Source organism: Esox lucius, chromosome 24 (genome assembly GCF_011004845.1).
Source record: "Esox lucius isolate fEsoLuc1 chromosome 24, fEsoLuc1.pri, whole genome shotgun sequence".
Classification (NCBI taxonomy): domain Eukaryota; kingdom Metazoa; phylum Chordata; class Actinopteri; order Esociformes; family Esocidae; genus Esox; species Esox lucius.
The window spans coordinates 13,309,056-13,327,492 of record NC_047592.1 but is presented as its reverse complement, the minus strand read 5'-3'; the positions used below and the strand labels follow the sequence as shown (position 1 = coordinate 13,327,492).

At 39.4% G+C, this 18,437-nt stretch overlaps 1 protein-coding gene across 1 annotated transcript; it reads left to right on the top strand.

The window, feature by feature from the left end:
* Positions 1-5,945: 5,945 nt before the first annotated feature.
* LOC117593913 lies at positions 5,946-16,519 on the top strand. Its single transcript, XM_034290611.1, has 5 exons — positions 5,946-5,996; positions 7,088-9,804; positions 9,943-10,091; positions 14,602-14,720; positions 16,003-16,519. The coding sequence occupies exons 2-5, from the start codon at positions 7,098-7,100 to the stop codon at positions 16,127-16,129; spliced, it is 3,102 nt and encodes a 1,033-aa protein (XP_034146502.1). The 5' UTR covers positions 5,946-5,996; positions 7,088-7,097; the 3' UTR covers positions 16,130-16,519.
* The last annotated feature ends 1,918 nt before the right edge of the window (positions 16,520-18,437 follow it).

The window sequence follows — 18,437 nt, the reverse complement described above, 5'->3', positions numbered from 1 at the left end:
CGAGTCAAGTCATGTGAGGGTGAAGTAGCCCTGAGGTGAGGGGTCCCAGCAATTAGCCACTGTCAGGACGATGCGCCTGAGAGAGAAAGGGGGGATTTAGTGTTATCACTACCTTGCCAACAGACCAGACGCACCTCCAATGTGCCACTGACCCTGATTTGTGAATGATCTCCCTCAGCACGCGGACCACATCATCGTTACTCATGTTATCAAAGTTTATGTCATTCACCTCAACCCCAAAGACACACAGTGAGTAGGCGTCTCATACTAAATCAATAATAGCTCAAGTATACCTGTTATAAAAGACAATCTACAGATGTCCTGATGTGACCCGAAACTCCCCCGATAGCAAACAAATATGCATACAACCAAAAGACAGACACACACACCCACATGTTAGCAAGTGGATGAAAGTTAACTAATTCAAGAGAAGAGGGAATTAATGAATTAATGTTGCCTTTGGAAAAAATATTTGGCCACCAAACACTATGTAAAGTTCGGCTTCCAGAATCTAGCAAAGGCTAGAATTGAGACAAGATATGCACTGAAGAAGCAGACAAACACATATGCTAAATAAGAGCTATGAAGCAAACTGGCCAAATGGGATCCCAAAAACAGGAGACAATGTATACTGTTTTCACTGTATTGTTTCAATCCCATAGTGCTGGAAGTGTGTAGCCAAAACAACAAAATTGTTGTCACTGTTCAAATTCTTATTGAATAACAACATACTTTCTTCCTCCAACGACCATGAAGCAAAGCAGCAAAAACAATATTTGTTTCAAAGTACAGTAAGTGAACCTTAACCCGATCGCATGGGTTCAACACGGCAAAACCGATGAAACAGACTGAAACTTGACTACACAATGAACCAAAAAGTTATATAGAGTAAAGCACAGGTCTTCAACCCTCTCCTGGGGACCCCCTAGCCTTTCCATCTATTAGATGTATCCCAGAGATAGCACTCCTGAATCAACTTATTAACAAATTAACAAGCCCTTACCTGTTGAATCAGGTGAGCTATTTCAGGGCAAGATGTAAACAGTGAGATGGCTGGAGGGTCCCCAAGAGAGGGTTAAAGACCTAAGGAGTAAAGAGTAAATACACAAACCATGGTTCCAGCATTGTGTAACAGTCCCACAGTTACATAATCAATTGGAACACAAACATATTGTACAAAAAGTAAATGTCATGGATATTGTTGGTTTCTGGGCATTTTATTGAGTTGTATGAATGTACTAATTTAAACCAAATGAATATCAATGTCTTCCCCGGGGTCTCCTCCCGGTGGGACGGGACCGGAACACCTTCCCAGGAAGGCGTTCCGGAGGCATCCGAAAAAGATGCCCAAGCCACCTCAGCTGACCCCTCTCGATGTGGAGGAGCAGTGGCTCTACTCTGAGCTCCTCCCGGGTGACCGAGCTTCTCACCCTATCTCTAAGGGATCGCCCAGCCACCCTGCGGAGAAAACTCATTTCGGCCGCCTGTATCCGGGATCTTGTCCTTTCGGTCATGACCCAAAGCTCATGACCATAGGTGAGAGTAGGAACGTAGATTGACTGGTAAATCGAGAGCTTCGCCTTGCGGCTCAGCTCTTTCTTCACCACGACAGACCGATACATCGACTGCATTACTGCAGAAGCTGCACCGATCCGTCTTTCAATCTCCCGTTCCATCCTTCCCTCACTCGTGAACAAGACCCCTAGATACTTAAACTCCTCCACTTGAGGCAGGCACTCTCCACCAACCTGAAGTGGGCAAGCCACCCTTTTCCCTGGGAAGGTGTTCCGGTCCCGTCCCACCGGGAGGAGACCCCGGGGAAGACCTAGGACACGCTGGAGGGACTATGTCTCCCGGCTGGCCTGGGAACGCCTCGGTGTCCCCCCGGAAGAGCTAGAGGAAGTGTCTGGGGAGAGGGAAGTCTGGGCATCCCTGCTTAGACTGCTGCCCCCGCGACCCGGCCCCGGATAAGCGGGAGAAGATGGATGGATGGAATATCAATGTGCTTGAACAAACTAAGGCCCGCGAGTCGGAGGTAATTCCATCCGGCCTGCGGTAGGTAATAGAATTGTTTTGAGGGGATTTTAAAATAAAATATTCACCAGTCCACTGTTATACATCAGAATTTGGATATTATTTTGACATTATAATGGACCTACTGTTTTTTGATTTATGCAAAAAATTATTGATAAAGAAATTACAAAACAAAGGTGTGGCCCTCATTTTCAATATCCTGTCAAAAAGTTTGCATGCCACTACTTTAGATCATTGGCATTTCCTTTTTTGTCTCTCCACATGGTCAGCAAAATTAAATGCATGGAACTCTGAGGTACTGACACAACAAAATATCAAGCTGAAAGGAAGTGTAGAATATCAATGTGCTTGATATTTTGGGTTTCTTTTCTGCCATTGCATTCTTGTTTTGGACACCATCGTTGTACATAGCCAACAAAGTCTATTTCAATATAAAAGCACCATTCCCCTAGCTTTACTGTTCAAAGACAATTTAAAGTTAATCTGATCTAATCCTACATCAGACGTGTGTGACATTTTCATGCTAACTGTGTCACGTGGAAGTTGCTGACTACGCCACCTAGGGTTTAGATTGAGGACTACAACCTATGAGGGGCCGTCAGGGACATTATTCAGAAATACCTCTCACAAACACATGTGAAATGCTCTTACATACACTACTGAAACACTTTCACATAAACAACTGGAACATTATTTGCTCGCATACACTTCTGAAACGCTCTTATAAACGCTACTGAAACGCACTCGCACATACAAGTGAAACACTATTATATACACTACTGAAAAGCTCTCATACATACAAGTGAAAAGCTGTCACACATACAAGTGAAATGCTCTTATATACACTCCTGAAAAGCTCTCATACATACAAGTGAAACGCTCTTATATACACTACTGAAAAGCTCTTATACATACAAGTGAAACGCTAATATTAACACTACTGAAAAGCTCTCATACATACAAGTAAAACGCTCTTATATACACTACTGAAAAGCTCTCATACATACAGGTGAAATGCTCTTATATACACACTACTGAAAAGCTCTCATACATACAAGTGAAATGCTCTTATATACACTACTGAAAAGCTCTCATACATACAAGTGAAATGCTCTTATTTACACACTACTGAAAAGCTCTCATACATACAAGTGAAATGCTCTTATATACACTACTGAAAAGCTCTCATACATACAAGTGAAATGCTCTTATATACACTACTGAAAAGCTGCCCGACTGTTTTCTCATTTGACAAGGTTCTGATGGTCTCCACTGACGCCAGCACAGTGTGAAGTAACGCTGCTCCCTCGGCTGTGTTGGTGTTGCGAACAACCAGACGATCAACATGTGAATCGCGCTATAAACGGCGACAGATGATTATAGTACAGAACATATAAAACACTAAAATACATTGAATATATATAAACAATATGTTTTTATGTTTTTTTTTATAGAAAGACTTCATGCAATCGACGCTTGGATGGCTGAAATTAGCACGTTTTTAGAACTTCTTGAAAAATTTCTGTGGATTCTTGAGTTCGCCAATGTGGAACCGCGGTCAGCTGAGGGAGTACTGTATGTATATTATACACTCACCTAAAGGATTATTAGGAACACCTGTTCAATTTCTCATTAATGCAATTATCTAATCAAGCAATCACATGGCAGTTGTTTCAATGCATTTAGGGGTGTGGTCCTAGTCAAGACAATCTCCTGAAAGAAAAAAAAGAATAAAGGTGATTTAAGCAATTTGGAGCGTGGCATGATTGTTGGTGCCAGACGGGCCGGTCTGAGTATTTCACAATCTGCTCAGTTACTGGGATTTTCACGCAAAACCATTTCTAGGGTTTACAAAGAATGGTGTGAAAAGGGAAAAACATCCAGTATCCGGCAGTCCTGTGGGCGAAAATGCCTTGTTGATGCTAGAGGTCAGAGGAGAATGGGCCGACTGATTCAAGCTGATAGAAGAGCAACTTTGACTGAAATAACCACTCATTACAACCAAGGTATGCAGCAAAGCATTTGTGAAGCCGCAACACACACAACCTTGAGGCGGATGGGCTACAACAGCAGAAGACCCCACCGGGTACCACTCATCTCCACTACAAATAGGAAAAACAGGCTACAATTTGCACGAGCTCACCAAAATTGGACAGTTGAAGACTGGAAGAATGTTGCCTGGTCTGATGAGTCTCGATTTCTGAGACATTCAGATGGTAGAGAATTTGGCGTAAACAGAATGAGAACATGGATCCATCATGCCTTGTTACCACTGTGCAGGCTGGTGGTGGTGGTGTAAAGGTGTGGGGGATGTTTTCTTGGCACACTTTAGGCCCCTTAGTGCCAATTGGGCATCATTTAAATGCCACGGCCTACCTGATCATTGTTTCTGACCATGTCCATCCCTTTATGACCACCATGTACTCATCCTCTGATGGCTACTTCCAGCAGGATAATGCACCATGTCACAAAGCTTGAATCATTTCAAATTGGTTTCTTGAACATGACAATGAGTTCACTGTACTGAAATGGCCCCCACAGTCACCAGATCTCAACCCAATAGAGCATCTTTGGGATGTGGTGGAACGGGAGCTTCGTGCCCAGGATGTGCATCACACAAATCTCCATCAACTGCAAGATGCTATCCTATCAATATGGGCCAACATTTCTAAAGAATGCTTTCAGCACCATGTTGAATCAATGCCACGTAGAATTAAGGCAGTTCTAAAGGCGAAAGGGGCTCAAACACAGTATTAGTATGGTGTTCCTAATAATCCTTTAGGTGAGTGTATACTGAATAGGAAACATTGCATTGTTTCAGATTATCTGTGATGTTGCCTGCATCATTACCAATGTTGAGGCATAGTGGCCTTGGTCCGTCCATTACTCCCAAGTTTTTAGGTTCAGTACCATTTCCCAGTGACTATTACAAGGTAGGCCACACACATTTCACTGATAAACACAATTGCTTCAAAAGTTTTACTTGTGTAGTTGTAATGATTACATTTTGTATTCTCAGGTGAATTCTCTGGCGTTCTGCTGGGAGACAAGGGTTTTGCCTGTGAGACATACCTTCTCACTCCCCTTGCAGACCCTCAGACAGCAGCACAGCAAGGATACAATCTTGCGCATGCAAGAACAAGGGCCCGCATTGAGATGGCATTTGGCCTTCTCAGGTCACGATTTCAGTGTCTCCACCACCTGAGGGTCACCCCAGACAGGGCCTGTGACATTACTGTAGCCTGCACGGTCCTACACAATATTGCCTGTCTGAGGAAAGAAAGGGGTCCAGCAGTGGCACTGGAGATTGAGTGGGACAATGCAGCTATATTCCCAGATTATATTAATGGCAGGCTGGTCAGAGACCAATACATTAATTATTTCAGATGAGTGATTTCATTGTTTTGTCCTTCTCTAATAAAGGATAGTTTGTGTTACTCCTTAATTAGGCCTAATGTTTTATTCGATATTATAGTAGCTTTGGTTTAATAACCTCAATTTTCGTTTCACCTCACTGAACCAATAACTTTGCATAGTGTAGTGTAAATTCATCACACAGGGAACACCACAATGCTTCTTAAACTTTTCATTTTAGTGCTGTCACTTGTCAGTTTGGAGCGTGGGAGAGAGAAAGAAAAACATGATTAATCCATTGTTTTACAGACACAGCTGCCAAAGGTCAAAGGTCAAAACAAATAAATGCCGTATGCTATAGCTCTCTAACATGACTAAATGATTAACAAAAATTGTCAGTATACTGAGTATATACACAAACCATGGTTCCAGGAAATGTCAGTCCCACAGTTGCACAATTGGAACAATCAACTTCAATATTTACCCAAATAAGGTTACTCCCCCAGACAAACAATATAAAAGTCGACAAACTTGCAACCTTCACCATACTTTATGACGAGTAAGTACAACATCAATTCAAAAACAGAAAGGAGCATCTATCCATGCTGGTAAGACCTTATTTACAGCATCACAACAGATTATTAAGTGTATGAAGGCCTTCCATTATTATTGGTACCCTGGGTCGACTATGAGAAAATGTAATTGTTGTTAAATAGCTTCATTTTATACTCAAAACATTAAAGAAATGAACTCTTTCAGCTAAAATCTTTCAAATAATTAATTTTATTTCACTGTCAGGATCAGACACTGCAATAACTAAACAAGCATTCCTGGGGGAGTGCTGATAAAAGATCTACTCTAACCTCACCTGTGCATAGTAATCATTTTCATAATGATCTGAAAGGCATGGTGACATGCAGCTGTTAAACCCAGTTAAAACAGGACATTTATGGAATACTGCCAGGCATATACAAAATAAAAAAATTGTTAAGTATAACAAAACAAATAGGGCAGTGACGGTTATTGAAAAACAGCAAAACCATTATAATATATTGATTTTTAGCACCCTTTTCAGTTAAAAATAAATAATCTCAGGAGATTTTAGTTTTGGTTACTGGACTGTATCTGACACACATTGACAGGAACAAGTGCATTGCACTCACAAAAGTGCTCTTGAGGTGTATAGTAATGAAAATCCTGATCTGCTACAGTATATAAGCTTCCACCAGGAGATACCCTATCTTGTCAGGTCCATATATTGGACATGTGCAATATTTTCATGCTTCTACATCAGATTTAACAGCATTTTGACAACCGCTGGTTTGTGATGTTATAACCAAATATTTTAATAAACTCTGGGAAAACCATCAGACTTTGTGAGTTTGGATGTCAACATAGCCGTTTTCAAAATAAGATCAAATGATTTAGCAAAACTGCAGGTGAGTGGCAAAAGCAGCAAAAACACTGTTAATTAAGAGCAAAGTTAAAGTAAAATAAAAATTTTAATAAAGCATTAATTTATGTTTTCAACAAGACTGAATTGTTATTTCCTTTGTCAGATGCGCATATTATAAAATGTTAGCAAGGGTTAATAGAGGCTGGTCGGTGTCATAGCAGACAGAAGAGTGTCAATAGTTTTTTCCAACGTTATTGAGTTAACTATTCTTTTGTTGTCCTGCCCCCCCCCCCCCCCCCACAGAAACACTATCATGAGTACCAAAAAGTTATTAATCTTAGTGGTCTACCTGCTTCTACACATCTGTTTTTCACAAGCATCACCGGTATTGGAATGTGATGGGATACAGAAATCATGCATGAATGAAGATGCTGCTTCAATCACAGGCAAAAACTCTGAAGAAACTGCAATAGATCATGCAGTTAAAATGAAAAATGCTTTAGAAGACTTTAAGAGTTTTGGAGAAGGCCTAGAACAATTAAACACAATTTTGAAGGACACAGAAAAAGTCAGTAAAACCCTGACCAAAGTCCTGAAAGTGATGGATTCCTTGTCCAAAGTTGCATCTTGTTTTGGATTTGTTGGCTCAATATTAGGTTTAATTTTGGCCTTCATTCCACAAAGTGATCCCAATATGGAATTCATGAAAGAGCAATTTTCAGAGATCAACAGAAAACTAGATTCAATCGCTCTTCAAATAGACTCCTTAGCAAAGGAGATTGAGTGGGACACCTATGCAAGTACATATGGTAGAGATGAGAATGCCATAAAAAACTCCTGGGCTGAGTTGATGAAATTCCTAGAACAGGCTCAGGCTCCTGCACTCGATGAAAGAAGGAAAGCAAGTTTAGCTGAAGCTTTTACCATTCACTACACCAACAGTGCAACACGTAACAGTGTCTCTAACTTTTATCGCTACCTAACTGAAAACGAAGCTGCCAGTCTCAACAAAAATCTTTTACAACTTGTCCTTCAGAAGTCGAAGGGTGACGTCAAGATCCTGTCAAAGTATTCTGGCTACTTTTTGAGTCTCATGGTTAAAGGCTTGCAGCTGAATGTGTATTATGACATAATGAAGGGATATGGGGGTGTTTCTGGAGCAAAAGAGGGAGTTGAAAGGTTAACCACCATGCTGACAGCAATGAAGGAAGCTATGATTCAGTGTGCAGATGGAACTTTAAATTGGGCTTTGGAAGATGCTAATAAAATTGCAACAGAACAATTCTCAAGCAATTTAGAGCTAGCCAATGCCATCAGTACAAAACTGAACCAGAAGTTTATCTGGTATGAATGGACAGTTATAGTGCATGGTACTGACAATAAAGAGGAGAAAGTATTTGGCTATTCTACAGATCTTGTTGCCCAAAACAAGGCAAAAATTCATATTATCCACAGAGAAAAAAACTTTAAAGTCAATGAGGGTATTAAAGAGGAAATAAAAAGAGAACTTGGAGAAAGTCTGTGTCGCAAAATGGAAAATAGTGGCTTGGATAGTCCTTTTGCTGACAGGACTTTAAAACATTTAGAATACATCCACACTGTTAATAAAGATTCAAGCTATGCTCAAACACCTACCAGAGGCTTAATAGAGTTTGAGTGTAAAAAAACAGTACCCACTCAATACACAACAATTTCATTGAAGATGTTTGATCTTACAATATTTTTGAAGAGTAATGATGTTGTTGAACAGGACCCTTGCTCGAAAAACAAATGTCACAATGATGGAAAGTGCAAACAACTTAAAGACACAACAGAGGAATTGTGTATATGCACCAGAATGTTCACTGGTCCAACATGCAAGGAAAGTGTTGAACATTTCATCGACTTTTCAGCTATAGAAGCTCAACTGACTGGTATTGCCTTAAAGCCTGTACCAGATATGACTGCTATATATTACAGTATCAAGGACCTGCAAAGCTATGCAAGAATACAAGTTCAAACTCTCCGCAATGACATAGCTTGGACCGTTATATTTGTGAAGTACTTCGATGTCATAGAGAAATTCCGTTACATAAAAGATAAACTCTTTGAACTTCAAGCTGAAAATGTAACACAAAGCCATTTCACAGCAGAAGTTGGAGGCACGTTTACAAAAGGTACCACATTCTTGTACATGCTCAGCAAATTCAACAAGATGATGCAGGGCAAAGGGTTCGGGGAGACAAGGACAATCCTAGATATTGTTCGAGAGACTCTGCTGATTGACAGTAACGAAAACAACCCAAAGGAATGCACTTTAGAATACAGTGATAAATTAGATTATTTTGTACACTACATATTTGCCCTTGAGAAAGAAGCCGTCTCAGCCTGGTCAAATTATCTGGTGATCACAGGGCAAAAAGACGATGTAAATATAGTCAAGGAAACATTTAAACGATATGTCTCTGAACAGTGGGCATTATACAACAAAATTGGATGCGGACCACTTAATGCTGAAAAACTATCTAATAGTTACTGCAAGAAGCCTTACCACAGCATTAAACAGATGGTACACCTCAAATGTGAAGATGGCTACAAACCATTTCCAAAGACCGTCACCTGCTCTAATGGACAATGGAGTCACTTGCCTGTGTGTCACACTGACCAGATTGAAAAGTTGACCTTGGAATGCAAATATGAAAAGGGAACAACAGTCTGCACAGCGTCATGCATGAATGGATGGACTTTCCCAGACGGCAGTGTGATTGTGAACTATAAGTGTTCAGATCAGCCTTGTAAGGCATTAGATCTAGCCAGATGTGATAGGTGCAGTATTGACAGAGTTTGTCAGGATAGCAAAGTGTGTAGAGAAGGAAAATGCATCTCTGCATGCAATGACAATCCCTGTGGGATCAATGCTGTTTGCACTGGAGCAAATCATGCACCCAAATGTACATGTAGGAGTCCTTGGGTAGGAAACCCTTACCAGGGCTGTCGTGAAAAGGATCTACGTTGGGAGACCTCATCAGAAATACCATCAAGTATGTAACAGGCCTCATTCTATGTACGTTCAAAAATAACTGTATCCTGTCCATTTGTCGAGTGACCCTTTACATGAACCACACTAACATTAAAGCTGCTCTGACAACATTAATGTAATAATGGCCTTTGTGTTACAGATGCTGTCAAATCCCCTACAGGAACAGTTGTTTGCAGAGGTAGAGCACCCGATGATCGATATCACGGAGGATGGATTTATGTCACTGGTGGACAAACGTGCTGCAATTTTGAGTATGATTTGCGTGAACACTCTGTTCGGGACTACCAGGTAAAATTTTATTATTCAAGCATATTGTCAGAATGAATGGGGCAACACTCAAAAACAAAAAGACTGTTTTTTGATATTGGCTTTCTAAATTGTGGGATTTTTAGTTAGTTCAGATGTTGGTGTTAAGGTCTTGGTTTTGTACTTGGGTGAAGATTGTTTCACATTCACACATTTGACTTCTCCCAAGTTGTATTCGATCAGCCGAACGCTGAGTGCCGATTGCCCAGCAAGGCTGTGTCAATGTCCCAGTGAACTGACGACTTAGGGACCGGGGTAAAACTGCAGTCCTCAGAACAAAGGCTTTTAATGATACAGTTTGTAGCTTATTAATTGAAATCTATATTTCAAAAGTTGAGATATCCATCAGTAATCATGACAATATATTCTCCATTACATAATCTAATAGCCTCTAATATGTGATAAATCAAATAACTTTTATTTATCACAAATTATCAACCACATATATCTCTTGATTCCTTTTGAAATAGATTTTCAAATGTTGAGACATTCATCCCACATTGCATCAATATATTCCTCATCACATTATCTAAGAGCCTCAACAGATTGTATATGAATATTTTAAAGTTTATAATTAAACATTTGAAAACGCTATTTCAAATGGAAACTTTAAAGTATTCTCAAAAACTCAATGCCTCATTATTTGAGAAAAGTCAAAGTTGAGGCTCTTAGATAATGTAATGCTGAATATACAGATGCGATTTGGGATGAATATCTCAAAATTTAAAAAAGCTATTTCAAATGTCATGTATTCACTATTGTGGTGCGATTTGAGATGAAAATCAGAAAATTTGAAATATCCATTTCAAGTAATAAGCTACCAATTAGATCATGGAAAGCCATTGTTCTGAGGACTGCACTTTTACCCCGGTCCCTAAGTGGTCCTTTCTCCGGCACGTTGTTATAGCCTTGACCGGCACTCTACACTCTGGGGTCGGCAGACCAACGACTGTGGAATGTGTGAATGTGAAAATATCTTTACCGCGGGTTGTTTTGATAAGTTACGTGGCCTAGGGTGGTCAATCGGTCTAGGATGCTGCCTCCGTTGCACATAAACTGTTTCAAAATATTTAAAAATGTCAACATTTTAGAATTCACGTTTTTTAACACTGATCTAATTTCATTAGTCAATGATTATTAAAAGGACTTTGTGTCATGATTATATCGGAAGTTTAATTTGCAATCATGGCCTTGCCAATACAGTTTTTTTTAATCGCTTTGGTACAATTTTCACAAGTAAGGTGTACATTTTCAAAACTCTTAGTACAAATATCCAAACTGATCACACTTGTAACGCAGCTAGTCATTCTTTCAAAACCTGATGTAATGTTTTCAGTCCACATGATCATCGTTTCAAACACAAGATTATTGTAATATGTAATGAGAACATTTGGTTTAATCACCGAAACACAACAGTATGATCTTCTTTCAGTTTAGTACTTTCAACAGTCAGTTCATCCAACAGCAAACAATGCAAGATACATGTTTCAAATCAGCCTTAGAAGTGCTGAAATTAATATGCTATAGTACTATAAAATACATATTACACAGTTACACATTAGGCAATACACTTACATTACTTACATTTACATAATCTATCATTTCCAAAATATCTCTCCTATGTGTAATCAAGTGAAGGATCAATGAAGACATCCTCAATCATTTGGGCAAATTAGTTTTTATTTTTCAGATATAATTGTAACATAGTTATATTTTCTATAATGTAACTAAATGAGAACAAAACATAACAATTAGTGCACACATTACATTAATTTGGCTCAAGCCTGTCTTGAGCATTTGGCCATAGATTCTCGTCCACATCACAATGAATGTTTTCATTGTTCAAGCACCTTGGAAAAAATCTTTTGGCATGACGAATCCATGCTTGACATTGGTCTACATTGATGTCATCACATGCATCATCCATGGCCTGAAGGAGGGTGGCACGCTCAAGGGGATGGCGATCATAGACCTTCCACCTCCATGCTGAAAAAAATTCCTCAATAGGGTTGAGGAAAGGAGAGTATGGAGGCAGGTAGAGGGTCATGAATCGAGGATGGGTCTGAAACCATGCTTGAACTACCTCTGCGTGGTGAAAACTGACATTGTCCCACACAATTACATATGTGACCCCTTCACCTTGACAGGCCAGCTCAATTTCATTGAGAAACTCAATAAGATGTGTAGCATTATAGGAGCCAAGTAATGGCCTACGTCCTAGGACACCATCTTCAGAGATAGCTGCGCACATAGAGATGTTTCCTCCACGTTGTCCAGGCACTTGGACAGTGGCCCGTTGGCCGATAATGTTACGTCCACGGCGACGAGTTTTGGCAAGGTCAAAGCCCGCTTCATCAACAAAAACGTACTTGTGATGGTTCACATCAGCGTCAAGCACAATAACCCTCTAAAAAATATAATTTGGTTAGTTCTTTTTACAGTGTTGTTCCAATATACATATGATGCAAGTGATGCTTCAAATAGTAACAGTAAAACAATATACAGTATAGTGCTGTACCTGAACATACTCAGCCCTTAGTTGTTTCACCCGGTCATTGTTTCTCTCAAAAGGCACCAGGTAAATGTGTTTCATTGATACCTGGTGCCGCTTTAAAAGGCGGGCTACTGTTGGTAGGCTGATGGATGCCACATTGGCAAAGGTGTCATTGTTCTCCTCAATTGCCTGCTTTATTTCTGACAGCCGTATATCATTCCTGGCCCTCACCATTTCCACCACTGCCAACTCTTGCTGGTCGGTCAGCACACGGCCACGACCACCACTATGGGGTTTTCTGTTCATTCTAAGCATAGAACAGAGAATACTATCAATAGATCATGCTGTACAAATACTGTAACATGTTACTAACATGCATTACAATTTACTGTGAATGTAATAGTATACATCTTCCACACTTACCGGTTTTCTTGGCGAAAGGTTCGGATGATAGAATTGACAGTTGATCTTTTTAGATTTGGCTCAACTAATCTGGCAGCTTCTGCCATAGTAAGGCCTCGGTTCACCACATGATCAACGATGATGGCCCGGACTTAATTAGAGACAACAGTTCTGCCTCCCCCTCTCCGATGACCAACCCTTTGATGGGCCCCATGCCCACCTCTCTGACGGATCCCATGCCCACCTCTCTGACGGATCCCATGCCCACCTCTCTGACGGATCCCATGCCCACCTCTCTGACGGATCCCATGCCCACCTCTCTGACGGATCCCTCGTCCACGAGCTCTTCCAATTCCTTGCTGTCTATCCTGGTCCATGTTGAAAGAAATTGCCAGTGTTTAGACCCTCACTTTTATATCTAATGACCAATTGTGGTTACCCCATCTGAAATCAATTAGCAATAACGAGTTTTCATCAGGTGTGGTTATTTTATATGTTCTTACAAACACATATTTTATTTCTATAGTTCTCAAAATCCATATACTGAATTGCTGAAATGGAAATATATAGGTTTACCAAATGGTTAAGTGATTAACCATTAAGATCAGTTGGATTAAGTGTTGGTCAAATGTATTTGCACAAATCAGATGAGAAGCATATCAAAAGTATTGTGAGCATTGCATTGTGAAAGACAATTACTTCATATGAAAGGTAAGTCTTGATGACACACTGATTAGGTGTGGTGAAAGAGTGAATGTGTAATTTTGTGCGTTGTACTTAGTCAATTGAACATGTGATTACATGTTTGAAAAAAAAAACTTTTTGATGATCTGCTTTGAGTTTTGTACTAACAGTTGTGAGTTTTTACCACATACTTGCGATAATAGTACCAAAGCGAATAAAAAAAACTGTAATACAATTGCAAGTGCAGAAGAGTCAATGATTAAAACGTGGTTTTCAAAGAACATGTGTATTACAATGCCTGTTCAACCAGAATTTTTCTGACCGCACACACATGCTTGAGGTGAACACATTCCCAGGCCAACAACCACACCTGAGCTTATATGGGCCTGACATACTGTACCAAAAGTCTGTAGAACACAATGAAAAAGCTTATAGGAATTTTGGTGTGTGGCATACTGAAATAGCATCCAGTAGAGCGCAACAATCTCCTAAGTGGGTTAATACTTAAAGGGGCACTGTAGAATCCTGCCTCTAAACAATAACACGACTTGTCTCCTCCTTGTCTTCCCTTAACGAAGGAGACCACTATAGTTGCTAGTCCGGGGTGGTTTTGGTTGGGAAGGATAGCACTCGCTTTAGAGTGTCTAAAGCAAGAACAAGGAAATTACAACTTAATGTAAACTAATAGATGGATCAGCGAGCAAGATTAAATGGTGAATGTCAGTCACTGAATCTTTTTAAATAAAAAGATTATTTGAAACATCAACTTAAAACATTAACTGCAGATGTCTGGTCATTTCTGCCTATATTTCTGCTAGCTGTCCAGAATAAATCTAACATATTTCCCCTTTAAGCAATTCACTGTCTGTTAATAATAACCCCAAAACAGATCACAAGCATTTGTCTCTGCAGGTTCTTGTGGATCCATGTGCTGGTAGTGGAGTGGAATGGGTCACAGGCGGTCCAAACAGCAAATCGGTAAAGATTGGAGCCTCAGCACGTTACCCAGATGTAATGACGTTTGTGTGCAAGTGAGTACTTAAGAAACTGCATTACTTCTAATTACAAACCATGGGGAAATCTATATGTACAGTATTTACACATATACATACTGTATATACACACACATATATATATATATATATATATATATATATATATATATATATATATATATATATACAATTGTGCTCAAAAGTTGGCATACCCTTGGAGAATTGATAATATATGCACCATTTGTAAAGAAAACATGAGTGAGCAGGCAAAACACGTCTTTTTTTCTTATGGGATTCACATTCAACTGTAGGTCATAACAGAATGGCACAATCATAAAACAAAACATGGCGACAAAGAAAAAAATTGTCTGCATACCCTTAGTTCTTCAAACTGTGTATTGCCCCCTTTAGCATCAATGACAGAGTGCAGTCTTTAGTAATAGATGTCTTTGAGGCCCCAAATTCTTGCAGGTGGTATAGCTGCCCATTTGTCTTGGCAAAATGCCTCCAGGTCATGCAGTTTTGGTTGTCTTGCATGAACCACACGTTTGAGATTTTCCCAGAGTGACTTCAGGATATTAAGGTCAGGAAGCTGTGCTAGTGTTGCACCCACAAATGAACTCTGACTCCTGGGACACATTTTTTATGATGGGGCTTTTATTCTGAAAGAATAAAACAAATCAAAGTGAGCTGCTGTCAAATGTTTGCCTCTCGCTGTATAGAAATTCCACAAGCAACTGAAGAACATTCCAGAGCGAGCCCATCACCATGCTACCTGCCCCCTGCTGGACAAAGCTCAACACTGTAACATTGCAAAACAAAATCTATCACTGGTATCTATTTCTTCACATACTGCGGGAACAACATAAAACACAAATATCACACAAATTCCATAGATCTCACACTAGCCACTCCAGAACCTTCACATTTTTCTGCTGTAACCATTAGAACTTGGCCTTGTGCTTAGGGTTATTGTTGTGCTGGAAAGTCCAAGAGTGTCCCATGCACAGCTTTTGAGCAGAAGAATGCAAATTTTTTGCCAGTATTTTCCGTTAACATGCTGCATTCATCTTGCCATCAATTTTCACAAGATTCCCTGTGCCTTCAGAGCTCACGCTTCTGCTCCCCACTCAAAACTTTACTTTTCTACTTTTTTGGAAAGGAAAGAAAAAGGTGCCGTGGTCTCTTAATTTTTTCTGGAGCTGTATATAGGATAGTGTTTTACAAGACAGAGACTAATTTTAGATTTTCCTCCATGAAAATTCTTACTGTTGCAAAATGTATATTTAATGTATTTTTGTTTGTTTTCCATGTTCAGTGATCGCAACGGAATTACAGGAAAAGTGTTTCTTACTCGAAATGGCTGGCGGTGTCATATAGGATTTGGAAACCAGGCTTGGCTTAACGATGTCTTCACCATACTACAACAAAAGCCATGCATTTAAGGCATCTACAGTGACTGTCTCGCTGCAGAACCTCACCTCCTTTCAGTAATGAAGGAGTGAATCACAATTTTGCTGAATACTCATTATTACATTACTTAATGGGCAGTGAACAAGTTTTATTATTCGTACAAATTATTCTGGACTTTCATGGTTTTGCTTGCAACGCAAATGATAAACATTTTAATCTCATAGTTAATATACTGATAGAGGAATGGAACATCATTGTGGACTTCAGTCAGAAGTGGGGATGTCCTAAAATGTACTCTATAGAGAAGATTCAGAATTAGATTGCTTGCTTTAAGCCTGATATTAATTACTTACATGCTACTGTACATCCAGTGTTCCAGAATCAATAAACGGCACATTATATGTGGTTTTCACACAAAATAATTAAGCCTCAAACTCTTTGTCTTTGTTTTCATTAAAATGTGTATTCTTACTTGCAAAGATTTAGCTGGTAGCCGCTTAAAACATTTTACTTCCATGGAGAAGGAAGTGGTGATGCTTTTCAGGTGTATGAGCTGAGAGGACAAGGAATGTCATTACCATGTATGTGTATAATATAACTGTTACTATCCCTAGAGGCTTGGCATTAATTGTTTAGCCATACCCTAATATATATTCCTCTGTTTCTAAGGAAAGTACTACAAATTACCATCCTGGGACGTTGCTTTATAACACAGGCTACCTCAATAGTTAGATGGTGGGAATCAGCAGGGAGAAACTAACACTAGCTAGAGCTGTGATTGTAACATCTGGAGACATGTACTAAGACTGCTGAGCTGACATCAAAGAAGCCTCTATTCCTTTCATTTTTTGACCAGTGCAAATCTATATGAACAACTAGTAGCCTAACGATTAAAAATACATAGATCTAACGCTGGTGACACTGTCTGTGATTTATTTTGAATTCAGGGGGCTACTTTGAAGAATCTCAAATATAAATTGATTTAGATTTGTTTCTTTTTTGTTTATTACATGATTCCATATGTTTTATTTCATAGTAGTGATGTCTTCACTATTATTCTACAATGTGGAAAATGGTAAGAATAAAGAAATACCCTGGAAAGAGTAGGTGTCCAAACGTCTATCAGGTACTGAATGTATTTAGCAAAAACCGGTGGTGATCTTTTGGACCGTTTTCTTTTCTTTATGTACCAAACAGTTGATTTTGTCAGGAATAATGTTTTTGCTATGTCTCTTATTGATTTATTTTTGGCGACAGACGCCAAAGGCAAAGCCTAGAACGGAGACAATAACAACTCTCGTGTGTGAACTAATGATGCAAACAAACACCAGACAAATAAGAAAACGCTATGATGCCAACTCTACAAACATTTTGTGGTAAAAGTATAAATGGTTATTCTGACAAAAATGAACAATCTCAAATTAAATCTGAAAGTGAACTCCAGTCATTGAATACTTTTCACAATCACTGTCCCGAAACGTGCTGTGTGCTTGTCTTTCAGCCTACCTAGGGACTAGGCGTGAACAGCAGCAGTGTAGTTAAAGAGGTCAAAAAGATGTGTCACATTCATTACTGTAACGATGCGGTGTAGTGTTGCTGAGCAAGGAACGAGGTTGCAGGCAGAGATAGTCGCTGTGGTTTCTTTAATTTCATTAAACAAATGTAACACCGAACACAAACAAAACACTATGAAAGAAAAGGCTGGCTAAAGCAACAAAACAGCAGTACATAAAAATTCTGAAAGACTTACACACCACAGCAACGCATGCCGGCAAACACGACAAGAACAAAATTTTGGAAGGCTATAAAATTACTTTCTCTAAACAAAGATAGTATTAATGTTCCTTCTTTTATTATGAAAGAGTCTGCAGTAGTTCATGACAAGCTGGAAATAGTGAACCATTTTAATGAGCATTTTATTCAGTCTGGTTCTTTGTTTGACACTGCTTGTCCTTATACTGTGACACCTTGTAGAGATGAACCAGTCTCTACAAGTGTCTTCAATCTCACTCCATTTTTAGTGGCTGATGTTCAAAAAGCCCTAAAAGGGCTGGCTCCTGAAAAACCTTTAGGACCTGATCTTATAGAGCCCTATTTCTTAAAAATAGCTGCAGACTGTGTAGCACAGCCTTTAACGTATCTTTTTAATTTTACTTTAGAGAGCAATACTATTCCCAAAATATGGAAATCTGCATTTGTTTGTCCTTTATTGAAAGGGGGTGACCCGTCAAATTTAAATAATTACCGGCCAATGTCTAATTTGTCTGTTTTGGCCAAAACGCTTGAATCCCTGGTGAGTGATCAGATGAAAAACTTCTTGCATGTTCAGGACATTTTATC